General features: G+C 45.8%; 1 protein-coding gene across 1 annotated transcript in view; it reads right to left on the bottom strand.

Annotated features, from left to right (window-relative positions):
• Positions 1-492: 492 nt before the first annotated feature.
• The window catches only part of tln2b (talin 2b), a gene marked incomplete at its 5' end in the record, with an annotated part of 58,366 nt that continues 37,280 nt past the window's right edge, over positions 493-21,578 (bottom strand). Inside the window, 17 exons of the mRNA XM_083894042.1 lie at positions 493-628; positions 1,708-1,833; positions 1,934-2,116; positions 2,213-2,275; positions 2,364-2,489; positions 5,092-5,216; positions 6,206-6,311; positions 7,047-7,154; positions 7,524-7,709; positions 15,049-15,165; positions 16,218-16,343; positions 16,750-16,933; positions 17,428-17,594; positions 18,366-18,512; positions 19,568-19,687; positions 19,812-19,913; positions 21,416-21,562. Of these exons, the coding sequence (XP_083750168.1) occupies positions 500-628; positions 1,708-1,833; positions 1,934-2,116; positions 2,213-2,275; positions 2,364-2,489; positions 5,092-5,216; positions 6,206-6,311; positions 7,047-7,154; positions 7,524-7,709; positions 15,049-15,165; positions 16,218-16,343; positions 16,750-16,933; positions 17,428-17,594; positions 18,366-18,512; positions 19,568-19,687; positions 19,812-19,913; positions 21,416-21,562 (2,262 nt within the window). The 3' untranslated portion in view covers positions 493-499. The remainder of the gene's footprint in view (positions 629-1,707; positions 1,834-1,933; positions 2,117-2,212; positions 2,276-2,363; positions 2,490-5,091; positions 5,217-6,205; positions 6,312-7,046; positions 7,155-7,523; positions 7,710-15,048; positions 15,166-16,217; positions 16,344-16,749; positions 16,934-17,427; positions 17,595-18,365; positions 18,513-19,567; positions 19,688-19,811; positions 19,914-21,415; positions 21,563-21,578) is intronic.

The following is a 21,578-nucleotide window of genomic DNA, read 5'->3' as shown; positions in this document are numbered from 1 at the left end:
AGTTCATAGTTTGTTTTTACAAGCTATGGACCTTTAGGTTTGTCACCAATTGATCTCTATTTGCTCAGAACCTTCAGCCGTTATAGAACATTCAATGATTATAGAGGATTTCTGCATTCGTAACGTCTTCAGTTCACAACTGTGACGGTCAGGAATGCAGTCAACACTCACAAAGCGATGTTTATCAGATCACACACACACACACACACTCTCCACTTGCTCATATTGACAACTTATTCAAATGTCAGCGCTATGAACCGACAGATACACACACGCACATGAAGTCGACACACACACACACACTTATACACACACATACACACAAACTAAAGCACAGGCACTTGTTTCCTCACTAAACAGGCCTGTTTCAAGTGCCGTATATTACTCTGGAGAGTAAAAAAGGAGCCATTTGTACACCGGCAAACATCAGCCCAAAAGAAGAAAAAAAAAAAAGAGGATTTCGTCAGTGCAGCAAACTCGGTTCCTGCTGAGCCCAGAGTCAGCCCTCGTCCTCCCTCAACTCACTGGGCAGGAACTTGTACTGCTGCTGTCGGATCTGAGCCAGCTTCTTCCGAGCCTCTTCCAGCTCCCGCTCCTTCCTCAGCATCTCCTCCTGAGCTGCGATGATCTGAGTGAAACGGGAAGCACACGCGTGACTGTTAACGTGCCCTTTCGCTTATTTTAAGCACATTCTCATACGACGGCTTCAAAAGGACAAAAAAAAACCTAGTGTACAGCTCGGCATAGCTCAGCCTCACACCACACAGCCTGTACAAACTCTATTAGAAGTTCCATTTTAATATGAAGTGATGCCACAACTCCTGTGTAGACGCAACCTGCAGTCTAAAAATATTTTGCTTTTCAACTCCAAAACTGACTTTAAAACTAAACCTTGACTTTGAGGTCACAAAAAAAAGTCTGCAAAAGGAGTTGCAGCCCTGCAACACAAAATTCCTGGATTACAGCAACAATCCAACAGGACAGCGACCCTGCGGTTACAGTTAAGGCAAACAAAGGTGTGTTTAAGGACAGAATCTGAGTGTTATTTAATTAGTGTAGGTGTATTATGTGTATAAAAACAATGATCGATAATTAAGAAGGAAAATCAAAGTCACTGAAGAGTATACAATAACAAAAATATTTGATATATCATCTATGGCTTTTCTGTGTCGGTCATTTTATCAATATGGCATAATAAAGCATATATAAATACATTCAAAATGAATTAAAGCAGTAAACGTATAAAAAACAAAAACAATTGACTGTTTGGTCTAAATGTGTATGAAATATACATTTAAGCGAGAAAAGATTAAACATGAATGAGTTTGAGACAATGAGTCTCATAGGTCAAAAAAAACAGAAACTGACGAGCTAAAGCCCAGCTAAGCTGCACCACTGACTGAGATGGTAAATTAATCTGTCAGGATGAAAATTAAAGCTGCCTGTAGCATCCTGGAGTTCTGAGGGGGGGGGCAAACCTGTCAAATTTCTGCAAGGATGAATTAGAAGGAGATGATCTGCTGTACTAGAAAGACACTATAAATCAGCTAAATGCTACCGTCTGGTAAAAAAACAACATAAACTCATCACAAGTGCAGAAAAACAACTGTGATATTTCAACGAGAGCTGTGAACATTCAGTCAAAATGGCAAATCACACAACGCGATTGATTTTCCTTCTGAAGACCTTCTCAGGAGTTTGTCTCACCTGAGCTATGCCGCCGACAAATTTGGTCTTTACCACCACGGTGTTATCTTCCATCTTGTCAAACGCCGCTTTCTGAGCCGCCTTCACCAGGTTGTCTGAAGCTCGCTTCACCGCGTTGCCGGCAGCCTTCACAGAAACGATTTAAAAAGTTTTTTAAAAAGTTATTAGCACGCGATAAATTCATAAATAAACATAATGAATTCCCATATATAATCTCAGTGTTCACCTGTAGTCTCCTCATGGCTTCAGAATCCTGGTCCGCCTTCACCTTGCAGGCCACCAGCAGCTGAGCCGTGGAGGCCGCAACCTGTTTGGCTGAAGAAATGAGCTTCTCCTCACTGGCGTGGCCCTGAACTGAGGCGTTGGCCGACTCGCACAGGCTACTGGTGGCTGCTGCGACCATACGCGCCTACATCGGACAAAGAGTCAAGCATTTTCACGTTGTTTTCTTTTAATCCGCCACATTTATGTGTGAATTTACTTGTATTTTTTTACAGAAACGTACCGCTGATATGAGACCCTGTGACCACTGGCCGTCATCGACTGCATTGGCGAGATTAGAGCCCACCTAGAGTTTGAAATATTCCATTAAATATCATGTAGCATGTTGATTTCCCAGAGTGTCCAAGTGTGTGTGTGTGTGTGTGTAAACTGACCTTGCCTTGTGCCACCAGTTCTCTCTGAGCTGCAGATGCAGATTTAACAAGAGCACTAGTTGCTGCAGCGATGGACTTTGCCGCCTCTAAGATCTGCTCCTCAAAATCCAGCGTCTCATCTGCCTGCTGGAGGGAGGATCACATAGCAATTTAAGAGTTAGGAAAGGAAATGAAAGGAAAGTAAGGAAATAATCTTTATTCTCATTATACAACCGAAATTGCACAAAAAAAACCGCAGGGTCAGACGGAGTTGAGCAGAGCCACAATGGACCGACCTGAACCAATGTGTCACGATGTTATTGATTTATTTGCTGTGAAATGCATTATTGTTATCATTATTACTGTCTGCTTGTATTGAAATTCACTCTCAATGAGAAGGAGTAAATATTCTCAGCCCAGAAATAATTTATTAATCTATGTATTTAATAGCATTAAAGGTCCAGTGTGTAACATTTAAGGGGGGTTACTGGCAGAAGTTGAACATACACTACTGTTCAAAAGTTTGGTCTCACCTATACATTTTTTGTGTGTTTTCCATTAAAGCTCACACTTTTATTCATCGAAAGACATAATGAGACATAATTAGAAATAAATTTGTAATTCAAAATAATAACTTGCCTTGCCCTTTCGTCAAAGAACCAGCAAAACTGTTTTCAGCTGTGCTAACATAATTGCACAAGGGTTTTCAAGGGTTTTTTAATCATCCAATAGTCTTCTAACACAATTAACAAACACAATGTACCATTAAAACACTGGAAATGGGCCTCTATACACCTATGTACATATTCCATTAAAACGTTTGCAGCTAGAATATTCGTTTACCACATTAACAATGTATAGAGTGTATTTCTGATTCATTTAATGTTATATTCATTGAAAAAAAGTGCTTTTCCTTCAAAAATAAGGACATTTCTAAGTGAGCCCAAACTTTTGAACTGTAGCGTAAGCTGCGAAGGCCAACATAGTTCCCTCATGTACTTGGGAAAGGGAAGGGAAAGCGCTGGAGTCCTCTCACCATTAGATGCCACTAATTCTTACGCACTTGACCTTTAAAGTAATAGAATGGATCCACATGAAGACTATAAAATCCTTTTATCACCCTATAAAATATCCGCTAAGTGCCAGTCTTTAATTGCAGAATGTAATCCCCCTCGTACTCTCCGCAAAAAAACAAACAACAACCGTATCCTCAATGGAAGCTACGACCCTGAGCATTATCCGTGGACAAAATACACACAGCACAGTCTGAAAGGTTTGGGGTTTTTTTCCAGTGACAACAGAGCGGCATTTAACAAACAAATGACCGTCTGTGCCTCGGAAGTCGACACACGTTTTTCTACACCTCCGTAAACAACATAAGGCACATGTGGCTGCAGACAGGGCGGGACACTGTAGGAATATGTTTGATATATAGTTGGACTGAATAACAACCTAATATATCAAACATATCAGACAGAGCCCTGCAGAGAAGGCTTCCAGGTCTACAACGGCTCAGAAAAAGGGGGAGGAGGAGGGGAGGAGTGGACACAAGGGAGGGGGAAACATGCCGAGAACAGGAGAAGCCTCCGTCTGTACAGGATGGGAGGGGATGAGCGAGGACGCAGAGTAAAGAGAAGGTGGACGACACATCCAGTCTGTTTTTAGAGAAATGATCGATTACATGACAGCTCGTAGCCGTAATACCTCACTCATTAACTCCCGTCTCCGAACACGATTAATATTGAATAAACAATTGTATTATGTTGTTCCTCTGTGAAGGAATAATCTGTGGACTGAAATACTAGGATCAAACATTTAAAAAAACGCTAATTTGATCAATAACCGTTCTGCACAATACACACTCCAGGATTGTTTTTTTTTTTAATTGAATCTTTATTTATTCATTTAATTTTTGCTTCTGCATGTGAAAACAAATTGTGGATGGATGTGAGGCATAGCTGTTAGTAAAAGTAGGATTTCCCCCTTCAAATACTGTTTTGGAACGGTTGCTTCCTATTAGATCACTAGAGGGAGACAGTGACATCCAAAAGAGGGAAAACCCTTTCACTCACTAATCCCCCTTTTCATAAGTGCAGTCTGTAGCTGCGGGATTATAGTATGAGACAGAGCATTATATGGTTCTTTATTAAAACTGGGGGTAACCTAAATATGCAGCGCTTCATATCACAGAGGGAAAGGGTGGAAATGACAATCTCTGCGCACAGGAAGAGGTATAGAAAAGGGTGGGGACGACGACACAACAGACACACAATGAGGAGCATAATGATCCAACTATTCAGTCTCCAGAGACAGATAAACAAACACACAATTAACATGCAGCAACAAACCACAAATGCAATCCTGTAATGTATACAGAACTGTAAAAAAGGGTCAGTTTACTGTCCAAAAGTAGTGGCATTTTTTGTCTGTTTTTTTTCCTGCGTATTATGTGTTTAGGCTGGTTTGTTTTGTTGGTAATGGAGGAGGTGAATGTCAGTCTAAGTGCAGTTTAGAGACAAGGAGCAGTGCAGTAAAGCAAAGGAAATAAAGTTCAATAAGTCAGAGGCGCCTCAGTTTGAGAAAAAGGTCATCACACATTTGAACCCGTTCCAACATAAGCTCGAGGAGTTTCAAAGTCAGTGTCACCTTTTTTCTACCTTTGGCTCACGTGCTCTCCCCCGCTGATTGATGGCAAAAAGCTGTGTATGTGTCTGTGTAGTCGGGGAAAGGTTGAGAGCGGGGCACTTACCTTGGGCTTGGCTCTGGGTTTCAGCTGTTCCAGTTTATTGGCGGCAGCTTCAATGGACGCCGCTGCACCGAGGAGCTCGGTCTCAGCGATGACGGTGGGGTCCTCCGGGTCCACGCAGTCTGATCCTGTGAAAAGGCATCGAAAACGTGCTCAGACGCTGGTTACAGCATGCTCAAAAACCCTCAAAATAAAACACCAGAGGTATAATTCTGCCGAGCAACATTTTATCTCATATTAGAAAAAATAAAGAAGCCAACATTAAACCACATGTTGCTTTTCACGCACTGTTTAATGTCATCGTCTACTCTACAAATAACCGTTTGTGTGAATTAAAAGGTAAAAGAAGTGCGCACTTGATAGATTATTTACCATTTATAGGTTTTTAAGTGCCTATAAAAGTGAACTGTTTGGGAACAGCTTGGTAAAGCAGATGGAACAATGTTTTCGTGGATTTCTTTGAGCTCTGGGGAAATTTGTTCTGCAAACCTCACCGCTCCACCCAACCCCACACCCCCCCCCCCAGCCCTCCGTTGCTTTCTGACTCTATGAAAGGCGATCTGAAGGAGCGAAACGCACTATATCCCACTTACCTCCATCTGAGGCAGCCAGGAGAGAGCAGTGGAGAGGGAGAGAGAGAGAGAGAGAGAACACATGGGACATTAGAGAGGTGAAGTGGATAGCCCCGCTGGGTCTCCAAGCTGTATGCCGAAATCTAATTCTCACCCAAACACAATCTATTACTCCTGTCAGATGTGGCAGTGCAGTTTGTGGAGAGAGCAGGTCCGGTATGTTTCTGTCACAATAATCCTACAGAGTTTCATTTCGGAGCAATTTGCGAGGCGATTGCTCTACGGTGCAATCTCAATATTCTAAAGTGATCCAACGTCTACATCTTTATTAGGAATGGAGTGAGACTCGGGAACATAATATTTTTCCACACACGAGAAACTCCTTTGACTGATCTCCAGCATCATCACAGTCCTTATCCTTTATGCTGACATCAGTGAGAATGGGGGGGGGGGGGGGGGGTCACACTTAACTAACTTGTCAAGCCAAACTCTTGCGAGGGTAAAGGAGTGTGTGACAGAGAGTGTGTGTGTGTGTGTGGCCTCACCTTTCATGGCCTCAGCTGTCTGGACGAGCTCTGTCACACAAACGGCCACGTGTTTCGAGTGTGTGGTCAGCTGTTGTTTCTGCTCTGGCGTGGGCTTCTGCAGCACCTGAAAGCACAAGAGGCCAAAGCAAACGCACACAAACACACACACACACAAACGCACGCACGCACGCACGCACACACGCACGCACACACACAGTACAGTTAAGCACTGAATCAGAGAGCATAGACGGTGACTAACATAAATAATAAGAATGAAAAACCATCTGTTCTGGCGTCTTTAAAAGAACCCCAATCGAATTCTTACATAACAAAAACAAGTCATAAAACACATTTATGTATTTATTTCTACATTTTGTTCTTAGTTGCGAGTCGCCACTCACTACGCATTCTTTCTTAAGACCAAAAACAAAAACATGGCGCTTTGACGGCGTGTCACGATCAACATGAAATTCCAATCACTAATTATGCATACGCGACGATTTAATCATTAAACAGCAGACGTGTAGGTGTGTTGATTTATGCGCCGACACACTTGTTCTTATGTCCGCGTGTAGCGTTTTATGATGAACTAATGAATTTCATAGGTGCTCAGGAATTAAACAATGTGTCACATTTCACATCCTCAAAGAAGCAGTGAGCCGTGAGACCTTGATGATATAGTTCCTGCAGAGCCACAGCGAGCTCGGGAAAGACTTGACAGGATATAATCTTGTTGATTAGATCTGTGAAATCTTACCAGGCGACACACACACACACACACACACAGGTAACAGCTAGACACATCCACATGCTCCCACACACGCTATTACATTATACATTCACGACACGTGTTTCTAACCTGCAGCACTTGATCCAGAAGACTGATGTATCCGTTGGTGCACTCAGAGCCAAACTGCAGGGCCTTGTTCCTCAGCTCCTCGCTCACTTCTTGGTGGTACGCTGCTTGCTGGAATAATTAGAAAATATTGAAATGGCTAATCTAAAAAAACATTGTTTTTGGAGGAATAATAAGATTTAATCAAAATCCTTGTCGCAAAGTGAAAAATGTGCAACGTGCCTTCATGTAACTGTACTTTTAAAAACCATAATAAAATGTCTGTTTCTTCAAAAGCACTGTGTTCCCTGTCGCAGCTATTCCTGCGACACAGACCACACGAGCGTCCATGAAGTTGTGACTCGACTAGTTTGCTCTCAGTGGGCTGGACTCACAGGTTTTCCCTGGCACTCGAGTGCTGCCTGTGCGAGGCCTGATCTGGCAGACCGCTGTATGTGTGTGTGTGTGTGTGTGTGTGCGTGCGTGTGTGTGAATTGGCACCTTGCATGTAGTCAGCATATCAGAGATGGCTTTGCGACTCAGGTTGGCAGTTGCAATCACGGCCTCCTGCTGAGACGAGTTGCCCGCGGCCACCGCCTTGGCCGTTGCCGTGGTGATGCCCTTCGTCATGCGGGCGAACTCCTCGGGTGTGCTGGACTTGTCTGGGACGTCCTTGGAGTGGAACACCTGACATGATGATGATAATAAACCACACAGACACAGATGTTTTGGTACGGGCATGAATGGGCCCTGATACGGGAAATCCGTTGTATATGTAAAAATTGGATGCGGTAACATGGGTTGTTGTGATGCGTTGAGATTTGTGACCGGCCCCGTGTCAGTGTTTGAATTCAAAGACGTCAACTGCAACCAGGCACTTATTGGAAGATACTAGTGCTGTGCAAAAGGTTAACGCGTGACACGTTTCCATGACGACTAACCGGGAATAAACGCGTATGGCGTCATGTTTAACGTGCCGCGACACCGGAGTCCAGGCACCGTTTACCAGTAAGCTACGTTAGCTGCATTAGCTCCTTTTAGCGCCGTTAGCGCACCTGCAGTCGAACTGGAGCGGTCTGTTTATTAAATGACAAGAACAGCGCTACAAATAACCAGCGTACCTGTGTACTGCGTATGTGTGCCTCTGTTTTTTAAAGTTACTTTACAGACTAATTTTAACAATCCATGTAAACATGACCTCACGCGCGTCTTTTTTCGGGTCGGTCGTCATGGAAACGCGTCGCGCGTTAACGTGCGATAACGTTGCCGCCGTTAAACACCGTTGACATCTTAAGATACCCGGAACTACAGTTGTGTCTGTGACGGGCATATCTCGCTGACCGTTAGTCAGATCGCCCTAAGATTTTATACATGATTTGAGCATAACTTGGCGAACCCGTTTCCAAGGGTAAACTAGCGAGGCTACGATTAGCATTAGCTTAGCTAGCTGTTTTGTAACTTCTGTCAGCCACGCTGGAATCTCTTTACGAGGAGTATTTGATTTATGGTGTGCACATACTTCCTGATATTATAAACCAATGTTGAAATCAACTTTTTCACATCCATTTTTATGTGTTAAAACGAAAGTTACGTATGTAACTACGGTTCTATGAATCCTGGATGACCGCCAGAGGCGGTGCTTTAGCACTGGATGTCTCCATCTTGCGCATGCGCAGGTCGAGTGTTTATACCAACAAAGTCACCCATGACCCCTGATGACGCCGGCTAGCCTATATCTTCCGGTGACATCAGAGGATCTGTTCCTGCAGAATCTTCTCGCGAAACCACGAGGATTCCGAGTGACAGAACGCTCTGGCGGTCATCCAGGATTCATAGAACCGTAGTTACATACGTAACTTTCGTTCTATTTCATCCTTACTGACCGCCAGAGGCGGTGCTTTAGCACTGGATGACCATAACAACAAAGTCACGAGGAATGCCAGTACGTACCTCAGTGAGAGTAAAGGTAGAGGCGGCACATTCACCCTATAGAATCTGGAGAGGGTAGCTGGTGATGCCCACCAGGGGCACGCCGCGCAGAGCCGCCCATGATGTAGTGACAGCCCTAGTAGAGTGGCACCTCCCCCGGATGGCAGGGGATAACCACCGTGTTTGTACACCTGAGTGATGATGTCCATAATTCTGTGTGAGAGTCACTGTTCGGAGGGAGCACGGCCTTATTAGTACGCCGTAGTAGAGAAACAGCTGTTCTGACCGTCTCAAGCTCGCGGTCGAAGTTATATAGACTCTTAAGGTCTGGACAGGGCACGGCCGTCATGACCTTTCCTCCCCTGCTGGGAGGATAAACTGTGCCAGGATTAAGGTTTGACGATGACAGAACCTGAGGAGGAAAAGCCCGTATTTGGCCACAGAGTGACCCCTGAGCCATCTGAGTCTGAGTTCGACCTCAGACATGAGTCCCTCACAGAGAGAGCATGTAGCTCCTCAGCACTCCTTACTAAGTGATGGTGAGGAGAAAGGCAGTCTTCAACTCAAGGGGGGGGGGCAGCACCGGGGCAGACCCCAAGCCAGAATTCTCTGTACCCTTGGTAGTTGTAGCCTTGAGGCTTTCCTTTAAGGAAAAGGACACGAGTCTGTGGCACTCCACGGTGTTGTCATCAACTTGAGTGTGTCGAGAGGAAAAGCCCGCCACATAAGCCCTCCCGTCCGCCATTCGGGAGTGGCTGTAGGAACTACAGAATTGTTGTAGTTGTATAGTAGACGGGGCCCTCGCCCCCGTCGGAACACCAGGCAGACAGTTTACACCTGTTCACATACTGCATTTGGGTAGAAAGCTCCATAGTTTTCAGTGTGGTACATTGGGCTGTGTCTGAACACTCTGCCCGGAGGTCGTGCCCTGCAGTGGCCGACCCAGAGCTGGAGGCAATGAGGGTCAGGATGCCAGACCTGGCCCCCTAACTGAGACAGGAGATCCAACCTGTCTGGGAGACGCCGCGATGAGCTGCAGCAGAGCCTGTGCAGCAGAGGAAAACATGTCATCCCTGGCCAGAAAAGGGGGCCACCAGTAGCAGGTTGTGGCCCTGCTGGAGGACCCTCTGCAGTGTTTGAGGAATCAGCGGCTCTGTGGGAAGGCATAGATAAGAGCTTCTGGGCGATCGTGTGCGAGAGCATCCTCGCGGCTGAGAAGGGCTGGCCTTCTCTGTCAAGGAGAACCAGAGGGGGGCAGTGGGTCGTCGACTCCTCTGTGGCAAAGAGATCCCCCTCTGCCCTGCCGAAAAAACATCCCAGATATTAAATACCACCTCTACATCAGAGTGTGTGCAATTATGTCAGAGAGAGACGGTTGAGACATTGTCTGACCGTACTAGCACATGCCTCTACTGAAGGAACTGAAGAAAAAGCTGCAGTGCCATGTGCACTGCCCGTAGCTGTGAGGGATACATCTGTGTGACAGTCTCCCGAAGGGATGTAATGGTGCCCATGGGCGTGCCCTGAAGAAGAAACCATCTCACCCTCCGTGGGGCCAGAGCAGGCCGAGGAGGCAGGAGGCCAAGGAGGCAGCGTTGTGATGCCTAAGCTTCCTGTGCTGGCGCCACTTGGCATACAAGTGGAAAACTGTTCGGCCACCTCTGAAGGGGGCGTAGTGGCAGCGGGCCTAAGGGAGCCACAGTGGCAGCAGCTGTTAGCTTGCCTAAGAGGCGCATATACTGGGTGTAGCGCAAGCAGCGGCCCTTCTGAAGAGGAGAAGGAGGAGGAGGATGTCGTCCACACGCCGAAGTGATGGACAGGCCCTCATGGCAACAGCATCCGGAGTCACCCCCCTAGAAAAGTGTACTCTGAGAGGGAACCAGGCAGCTCATTGTGAAAATCACTCCGAGGATGTTCATGCCCCGCGACTGCAGGGGGGAGAGGGCTGCTGCCACACACCTGGCCAGCACCAGTGGTGAAGGGAGAGGCCGAACGGGAGCAGTGAGCACCCTGGACTGATAATGGCGGCCCTGAGAGCAGGCTGCAGAAAATGCCTGGTGCTATGGGGACGTGAAAGTACGCGTCCTTCAAGAATAAGAGGTAAACCATTCCCCTGTAAAAGCCAGTACGCAGAACCACTGCATTACTGAGCATGTGGAACTTCGTGAACTTCAGGAACCTGTTGTCCCCTCAAGTTGAGTGATAGGGCGGAGTCCATCGTCTTTCTTTTCCATGAGAAAGTAAGTTGAGTAGAACCCCATGGTGACAGGGTTTTTTTCTGCCGGGTCGCGTATAATGGTCATTTGACCAGGCTGTAGGTTGGGGGTGTCGGAACTGAAATTTGTACCTGTGGGGTTAAGGTGGAATCACCTAAGGGCCTGTGGTGAAAACAGTCCAGTAGCTGAGCTGCTGCTGGAAAAAAGAAGCCGATAATCAGCCACTGAATCTCCCCTGAGCTAGCCACTGGCGGCGAGTCAAAACAGTGGGGGAGCTGGGCTGGTTCACGCCTGAAGAGGCACTGGCGGGAGCCGGCTGAGCCTGTGGGGCCATGCGAATGGTGGCACCCATGAAGTTATACCCGCCACTGCTGGCTGGGGAGCGGGAGCTCACCCCAAGGGTGTGTGAGGCAGCACCTTGGGGAACCACATTGGCCCCATTGTTGGTGAACTCGGTGGCTGAAGCCGCCACGGAGAGTACATCTTCCTCCGGTTCGACCGTGGCAGCGGGGAAGCGGAAAAGCCTGCGTCCACTGCACCGATCCCAGAACTGGACGGCTACGAAGAGGGTCTTCATCTAGTTTAACTCCTCAGTCAGCTGGTCCCCCCTGGAGGCCAGTTTAGACTCCTCGACCCTCTTCCCAGAGGGGGCGCCCACAGCCTCTGCAGCCGAGGTCGATTAGGCTGTGCTGGTGGCAGTCGCTGGGCTGGGGTCAGCTGGTCCGGTTCCGGAACATGACCCAGCAGGTGTTCCTCAGCCAGTCTGGCAACCCGCACTGCCCTGGGCATGAAGCTGCAGTTCATGCACGGATCCTCCGACAGCCCCTCCCTCAGGTGTTCGAGGCCAAGGCACGGAGGGCACCTATCATGACCGTCCTCCGGCTGCAGGGAGGCCATACAGGTCGCACAGGAGTGGTCACCAAGCATGGTGCCAGTCGGCGGCTGTAGAGTGGGAGAAGCAACAGATGCTGGGAGAGGGAGCGAGAACACTGCCTTCACCAACAGGTGTCGCACGGCCGTAGTTAGGGTAAGTGGTTCTTCACACTAACTATGAGGCCAACAGCGTCCGCCTATGCTGGGAGCGGGAGCGAGAACACTGCCATCACCAGCAAAGGTCAGCTTGCTGCGCCAGTACAGACTGTCACCACCGAGCAGACACAGCTCGATGTGGCTGTTACTGACGGTAAGTAGTATACACCTGTGATGGGAGAGGGAGCGAGCACACTGCCTTCACCAACAGGTGTCGCACAGCCGAATACAGTTAGGATTAGTGGTTCTTCACACTAACTATGAGGGCACCAGCATCCGCCTATGCTGGGAGCGGGAGCGAGAACACTGCCTTCACCGGCAAAGGCCAGCTTGCTGCGCCAATACAGACTGTCGCCACCGAGCAGACGCAGCTCGAGATGTGGCTGTTACTGACGTTTAGTAGCATACACCTGTGATGGGAGAGGGAGCGAGCGCACTGCCTTCACCAACAGGTGTCGCACAGACAAGTACAGTTAGCCTTAGTGGGCTCTTCACACTTCTGCTAACTGGAGGGCAACAGCACCTGCCTATGCTGGGAGTGGGAGCGAGAGCACTGCCTTCACCAGCAAAAGGTCGGCTTGCTGCGCCAATACAACCATCCCGCCTAGCAACACAGCTCAAGATATGGCTGTTACTAGAGGTAGTAGTATACACCTGCGATGGGAAAGGGAGCGAACACACTGCCTTCACAAACAGGTATCCAATGCAGTTAGCCTTAGTGGAACACGTCTGCTTACTACAGGGGACTAGAATGAAGAGTACAGCCAACGGTGTATCATCATCATCAACACAGTAAAAACCCAAAGCAAAAGCAGTACTCACTGTACAGTTACTCCCAGATAACTGTAGTACAGATGTCAGGAGAGGGAGCGAATACACTGGTTTCACTGACATATGTATAATGTACCGATTACACATACGCAAGGTCAAGCAAGCAGTGCTGACACTAGCGCCTGTAACTAAAATCACAAATGTCGGGAGAGAGAGCGCACACGCTGTCTTCACCGACACAGGAGAGTAAAAAAGAGAGACAGTACACACCGTACAGTTACTCATAGATACAGCAGAAGTACAAAGTTGGAAGAGGGAGCGAGTACGCTGGCTTCACAAACATACAACCACCACGAAAGGTGGGCCGGGTACAACCAGCTGTGTACCGATTACACAGCCTCTAGGTCAAGCTTCTACGGATATAGCAGAAATACAGATGTCAGGAGGGAGTGAGTACGCTGGCTTCACCGACATATGAAGCTACAACTGGAGGTGGGTACGAGCAGCGGTGTAGCGATTATGCAGACGCTAGGTCAAGCGAGCAATGTTGACCGCTAGCGCAACAACCCAATGTCGGGAGAGAGAGCGGACACGCTGTCTTTACCAACACATGAAATGAAAAAACAAAGCGAGAAACGGTACACACTGTACAGTTACTCACGGATAACAGTAGTACAGATGTCAGGAGAGGGAGCGAGTACACTGGCTTCACTGACATGTATAATGTACAGATTATGCAGACACTAGATTAAGTAGCAGTGCTGACACTAGTGCCTGTAATTAAATCACAAATGTCGAAGAGAGAGCACACACGCTGTCTGCACCGACACATGACAGTAAAAAAGGAGAGAGGCAGTACACGTTGTACTGTTACTCATAGATACAGCATAAGTACGGGTGTCGGGGCTTCACCGACATACAACTACAACGAAAGGCGGGTACGACCAATTGTGTAGCGATTACACAGACTCTGTGTCTTAAAGCAATGCTGTCTTCATAACATGGAAAAGTACAGATAAAAAACGGTACAAGTTGTACAGTTGTATTACTCACAGATATAGTAGTACAGATGCACTTTCTTCACCAACATATGACCGCAACAAAGCGGGTACTATCAGCTGTGTACCGATTATACAGACGCTAGGTCGAGCAGGCAATGCTAACCGCTAGCGCCCGTAATTAACACACGGAAATGTCGGGAGAGAGCGCACAACGCCTTCACCGACTAATTTTACAGAGAAGACATATTCTCAAAGGAGGCGAAAGACGCCTGGTATACTCAGCCAGTTGTAGCGTTGGCTGATCCAACTTCTATTGCGGGGTGTTCACGGCGAACCGCGACGAACCTCCCGTCTCCGCTCGTCGCAGCCCTTGGAGGGCGAGCAGCTCGCAGCTCCGACAGATTGTCACAAGGCTACCAGCGACGGAGCGGCAATGAACGCTTTAATTCAGCTAGAGTTCGCTGACATGCGTCTACCTGCAAAGCGAGAAGATGAAAAGGAACAGATCCTCTGATGTCACCGGAAGATATAGGCTAGCCGGCGTCATCAGGGGTCATGGGTGACTTTGTTGGTATAAACACTCGACCTGCGCATGCGCAAGATGGAGACATCCAGTGCTAAAGCACCGCCTCTGGCGGTCAGTAAGGATGAAATAGAACAGACAAACTGAGGTGCACATGAATGCTGTGTGGCTTCAGAAATTGCTAGTGTTAGTGCAGTTAACGAAATCCAAATAGGAGTAGAATTAGTAGTCATAGTGTGTCAAATGTGTTCCTCCTCTGAGCCTTGGGGTCTTCTGATAAATGTAAGTAGTAAATTATGAGGGAAAAAAAAAAAAGGAAATTCTCAGCCTGTGCCTGAAACCCAGACCCTGATAAGTAAAAAGAGCTGTGAGAAACCTTGCGGGGCTGAAGGAAGGTGACAAGGAGGTGGACAGACAATAGTGAGAAGGAGCTCCACTGATTTGTTGAGAATAATACCCATATATATATATATATCCCTGACCCTCTTTGTAGAAAGGTTGTGTCCCTTTAGCTGCCTCCCACAGAAGAAATGGTTCGGCCTGTCAGGCACTCTTACTGTCAGCTCTTGCTTGATGCACTCAATGGTGGCCTCCAGTGCCCTTGTCCCGCGAGTGGCTTCATCCTCCACTGCCTTCACCGTTTTTAGAAGAGACGTCACGTTGGTCACCATGACCTGTCAAATAAAATAAATAAAAAAAGAGAGTATATCATGAGAATGAACAGTCAAACCAGGAGGTGGCGCTCTTTCTCCTCAGCTGCAAAGCCCCACGGAAGAGGTTGATTTCTAAAATGAAAAGAAACAGAAGCTCTGGTAATAATATGGTTCATTCTCTGACAGTGACAGTTAAAAAAAATATAAATATATTCACATCTTTATTGGCGGTAATATAATTAGGTTAGTAATTTGAGCAACATGATCACCAGGGGTTTGAAGACGTCTCCTCTGGGGGTCACCATATGTTGCAGGAACAGACGCAATCTGTCAACATGACTACAGACATGGGTGGCCCTAATTATACTAAGATGAGGAAAAAAACAGAAACTCTAACTCAAACTGTTACAAACTTACTGCACACGCTGTGGTAAGGGTGACAGTTGTGAGTAAAACTATTAAAAATAATAAAAATCGCAGTATCTCAAAATGTATAGGCTAGATAATGTAGATGTTGAGAGATATCCTCAATTATTCACTGTTTTGATCTTTGAAGCCGCACCATGGTAACACACAGGTCTGATCTTTGGCTTTTATTCAACAGCAGGTTGGTAGCTGTAAAAGTCATAATGGCAATTAAGAGAAAAAGGACAACTTTATTGTATAGTACAGAGAGTGCTGTATAAGGAGGTTATTCAATACTGATATTTTCTGTATTATATACATGTTTTACATGCAATATAAATCACTATTAACAAGGCTTTTCAGGGCTTTATTCCCTCAAAAAGCTAACATCTTTGGCTTGGACACGCACTACTAAGCATTTAGTTTGAAAGAGGAGCAATAAATGTGTGATTTTGGTCATTTCTTGCACCTCTGTTATTTAATTGGAGCTTTTACTCGCGTTAACAGGCCCTGCGGTTGCACACAGAAAAGCACGTACGCATGCACAAGATGTGTCAAACTGAAATGTGCACTAATAAAAAAGAGAGCATCAGCTGAATAATAAACCGGAGACTGTATCACTGAATAAACCCAGATATGACGTGTGTTTGAGCGGTCTTTCCTTTTACCTTGGCGGCACTCTTCAGTTGATACATGGACGGGTCGTCCGCTGCCTTGCCAGCGGCACATTTGGTGGCACCGATGAGCTCGGCCAGAGCTTTGGCCACATCACGAACCGCATTTATCAGAACCACCTGAGGAGACAAGAGCCGGAGTCAACGCGGCACAACGGTCAGAGCATACAGGTTTATCCGTCGTTCCTGAGGGAGAGGATTTACAGTTTATCACTTCAACCTCATCATGATACTTCAGACTCAGTGCAGAGCAGAGATAGAGGCTTATACACACGGAACAGGAAGAGGAGACATGGAGTAATGTGGATCAGATCAAACCTACATTTACATAACACAGAGAATACAAAACTGCATGTACAGGCAGATAAAAGTAATTCAGTGGAAATGACTTCGAGGGAAAGTATTACTCTAACACAGTTTCATGCTGCAGAATTAAAGAGTAATAACTGAGCTTTGTTGAAGATTAAAAAACATTTGAGGTTCTATTAGATATCGTCCGGTTTAAACGGTTTCACATCTTCATCACCTGGGTCTCTGGGTCCTCGGAGCCCATGCTGGTCGCGCCTAGTTTGACCACCTCAGTTAACTGGGTGATGGTCTTGGCTGAGGACTGGGCAGCTTGGGCCAGTTTGTCCTGGCTGGATGCGGCTCCAGCGACCAGCAGCTTGGTGTCCTCCACGAGCGCCTTGGCTGTTTTCAAGATGCTCTCCCTGAGGGATGGGACACATTAGTATGTCACAATCTGCTTCACAGTCACTCACAAGTACCGGCAATAGAAAAAAAAAAAAGATGTGAGCGTTTAGTAAGGACAAATTTCTATTAGCATTATATTATGCGAAATCAATGTCAGTACAGAACTGTGTCCTTCTAAGCGAGCCATTGAACGGCGTACATTAGCTTTGGTGAAATCAATGTAGAAATCTTGCTCCTGTAGGAATCGACACAGTGGATTTTATTCTACCTGTGTTGTTGATTTGACGTTGATTTGATGCAACATCTCCATTTACTTAGGCTTCTGAACAGGCACCAGGAGTATTGCACAGAAATAGAATGGACAAATCCAGCATAACTGAGATCTCATGACTAACTCCCTTATCCGCCTATGAAATAGAAATTTTCTCATCCCTCTATTTTTGAATCCTACTCTTCTTTGGTCCATTTTTTAACACTGCTTGTCTTGCATGTGGCGTCAAAGTCACTGCACCTGTGGTCAGCAAAAGACTCTTCATTCTCAGGGTTCAGTGTTCCAGCTGAGGCAAACATGATGGTGGTGTCCAGGTCAGCGATGATGCCAGAAACAGCACAGGCTGCAGTGATACAGGCCTGAGTGCCTTTGTTCCCCGCCTGCAGCGCCGACAGTACCAAGGACACCTGGAACATGTGAAGCACACAGAGTCGCTGCTTTTGGAAGTGTAAAACCGCTATAAACAACACCTGTCTCTGTAGGAACGGCACCTATTTAATTATTCATAGGGATATTTTTTTTTTTCTCTCTCTCCTCTTTACAGGCCTTTACACAGCAGGTAAGTGAAGCTGCAAATGGTTGGAGCGAAACATCTGGACAAGCTGGATTGAAGAAGGAAGATGGGACTAAAGAGAGGAGGAGCGAGGTTAAGCATGCGTTAAATCAGATTCTGCTGCACAATCGTATTAAGTCGATGACCCTGACTCTGCAAATCAAATCACTCTTTTGAAGACTCGTGTCTGCCCGTCTCTCATAAACAAACGGAAGTACGTACATTTCAGACACAAGCATCAAGAATCGACAAGCATGAAACCACAATTTATTTAAGTCTGACACGAGCCCTGAATCAAGTGGAGTGCATGTTCATGTGTGAGTAAATCACCAGTTATTACTAGCTAAAATAGCCTGCATCTGACTATACTAGTTCAAAAGTAAGGATTACATCCTCCCTGGTCTTGCACACTATCTTCTCTATCATATTATTTTAGCAGGAATATTCTGTATATCCAGTGGCGTCCCAGAGAAATGCATTAAAATTGTTTTCCTAAAAATGCAAATTTTGAGCTGATGCAGCTGCCAAACTTCAAACAACAGAAACTGAGAAATTATGACAAGAAAAAAAAAAAAGGCAAAAAAGAAAAAAAAGAAGCTTCCTCCTGCGTGTACACATAGCTTACCTTCTCTGTGACTGCACGGGCACAGTCAATGAGCTCCCGTTTGGAGAAGCTGTCAGTGGGGCTCAGCTGCAGGGCTCCAGCTTTCTGGACCAGGTAGATACAACCATGTCCCAGCTCTTGCACCCGTGTCTTTATCTGGAAGCCAACCTGAAAGCATAACCGGGCATTGGCTTAGACGGGATCCAATCGTCTCTAATTTACACTCTCATTGTATGACACGATCACAATCATACCCAGTGGGCGGTTGAAAAACCATTTCGAGCACCTTTTTTCGAGGATGAATGTTGGCACTACACCTTTAAGTTCCAGACTGAGATTCATGGGTGGGTGGTAATTCACTGCGAGCATCGCTATAGGCTTAAGGACTTGTGGAAGCACAATGTTACTATGGTAACCAGCAGGCTTTCCAGCAGCCTGTTATATACAAGATATTGATAAGAGGTGTGCACTTACCAGTGCAATGTTACAACACTGCTGCTGCTGCGCTCTTTAATACTACATGCAGAAAGTGCTGAGAATGAAAGTTTGTAGAGGGGCTAGGTTTCTAAAAGGTAAAAGAAAAGTGTGCATTTATGTGCGTTTCCATCCACTGCTGTGACAAGCAAAAGTGCAAGCCACCACAGACGGAAGACAGAGAAGGCACCAGTCACTCTTTATCCATGTTGGCGTTTCTTTGTTTCAGTGCTTCTTGCACTAAATGGTGGAATGTTGTGTGGTGTCTTCATCACTCAACACATACCTCGCCTCTATCCTCTGTCCTCCATTTCCACTGCACTTCCAGTGCAGTGAATTATAGAAGCCGGAGTGATGTTTTCATCATGAATTTTTAAACGTCATCCTTTGTTCGCCGAATGTGCTTCAATTGCGCTCATTTGCATTTTACCTTCTATGGAAACGCCATCTTTTTCCCGTTCCCCCTTCAAACATGAAAGTTGTCCATGTTTCTGTTCAGGCTTCTTTTTTTTTATTTAATGCGCTAATCGAAAATGCACCAACAGGCGAATGGAAAACCACCTATTGTCTAAAGAAGTCTTAAGAAAGAGCGAAAGAAAGAAACCATCAGCTCTTATTGGTGTGGGTGTAAATATAATACATGCTCTCAGATCTATCAGCTGACATTTTAGGGTAATAATAGTGGTGTGTTGAATCTTTCATCCCGAACAAAGAGGCCCATCCTCCATGGAAAAAGACTGGCTTCTTACCTCTTCGGGCTCTGCAGTAGCTGCAGCGAGACGTCCTTGGTGTGCTAGTTGTCCATAGTCCACTGTCACTTGAGAGGCGAGGCAACCAAGTTCTTCTGGGCAGGTCACCGACTTAGTCATCTAGCCACAGAGAGAACAAATATCATCAGCAAACGTGGAAAGATGTCTCTGTTGATCTTATAATGGAAAGCACACGCTGAAGGTCTGAGTATAGATACTCTAGGCCATTGGTACACGCACTCACCATCTCCTGGGCGGTGATGGTGATAGCCTTAGAGAACTTCACCATTGTGGTCTGGTAGTCCACAAAGGAGCCCTCAGGTTCAGGTGGCGTCCCTTCGTCCATCTGTGAAGGGTTAGGCCTTTAATGCTTATTCAATAGTGGGATGAGAGAACCATCTGATGTCTTGTTGTCACACACATACTATACAAACTATACCATTCACAGCCCCATATCTAGCTGGAGTCGGATGACAGATGTATCCTCTCAACCCCTAGTGCACCTACGGCAGATCTGTGCCGTAGGTGCACCCTTGGTAAATTGCCGCAGAATAATACACTCCTTATATGGACATCCTGCGGGTGTGTGTTTATGTCACATATTCAGGCTTTTTTTTGTTGTCTTATATGTTGGTGATTTAAAGGTGCCATATGTAAGAATGTTGCCAAAAACAGTTACTACATTCAAATTCAAAATACCGAGGTCTTTTAGGTTTTGTTTTCTGACGTAACTGGCAACCCGTGGTTGCTCGGCAGCTGAGACTCTACTGACCGCAACGATTGGTAGACGGCGGTAGGTGGCGCCACATGCCAAAACATGATTTCATAAACATGCAGTCTGCAAAATATTTTTTTTTATGCAAATATTTTGGCTGTACTGTTGTTGTTGGTGAGTTCAGTTTGTTATATGAACATTATTCATTAGGAGGATTTTATGGCCAGCTGATTTAGATTCATTACATAATACACCTTTAAAGTCATAATACATTTTATATTACACATTTAAAAAACAACAACAAAAAAAAATGTGTTCATTAAAACGAACTGTGACATATTTTCAAATTTCACACATCAACCCGATTTAGATTTTTTTTTTTTTTTTGTACATTTTGCTCAGCTGTGTCTATATAGTTGGTGAAAATGGAAAATAATCATTATTATCAGATTGGCTGTAGGGTTATGCTGAAAAAAAGAGGAGAATATTAGACACTATATTGCACAAAATTAAACACTACATTTTAACATAGAAATGGAAAAAAGCAGCCTAAAGGCTGTGTGTTCTGCGGTTTAATTACAAGTAATCTTAATTGTTGAACAATAGTGCTGTTATTTTAGTTCAAGGCATCGTTTGTGATTACGTGTGAATCTAACCCATCATAACATCTGAAATATACGGACAGTGTTGACACCAATTTGAGTTTTGTTTATTGGTCGTGATATTTGTAAATATTGTACTAATCAAATTTGTGCAAAAGAGAGAATTAACAGTTGTTTTAATCAAGAAAACACTATATCATCTAAGTGTTTATAATGTATGACCGAGTATAGGCTACAGATCTTGTCGGTCATTAACCGGAATGTCAACAAATTGACATGTCCCTGAGCAGGATGAGTGACAGCTAACATAATCAGTGGGCTATGGATTCAAAACTTGTCATCTAATGGATTAATGAGACAAGAGACACAGACAAGGACACGCTCTCAGTATTCCCACTATGAAGCTCCCTTTGTCTCCAAACTAATAAAATCAACCTAAAAATCCATTTAAAATCCATTGAACCCAAACTGAGAGAGACTTTTAATGAGGTATAACACCAACTATGCATTCAACAACACACTCATACTCACCCTGCCCATGGCCTCAGCAATGGACTCCACCATGCCCCCAACCATGCCCCCCTCACTGGCGGCCTCGTTTAAAGTCACCATGATGTCGTCCACGGCCTCCTTCATTAGCTGGGATGCTTCGGAGATGGCATCGTGTGTGTGCGACGCCTGAGGACCACAGTCA

The sequence above is a fragment of the Microchirus variegatus genome (assembly GCF_963457635.1).
Source record: "Microchirus variegatus genome assembly, chromosome: 8".
NCBI classification, from domain to species: domain Eukaryota; kingdom Metazoa; phylum Chordata; class Actinopteri; order Pleuronectiformes; family Soleidae; genus Microchirus; species Microchirus variegatus.
Note: the sequence above shows the minus strand (reverse complement) of the source record. Positions and strands in the feature narration are given on the sequence as shown.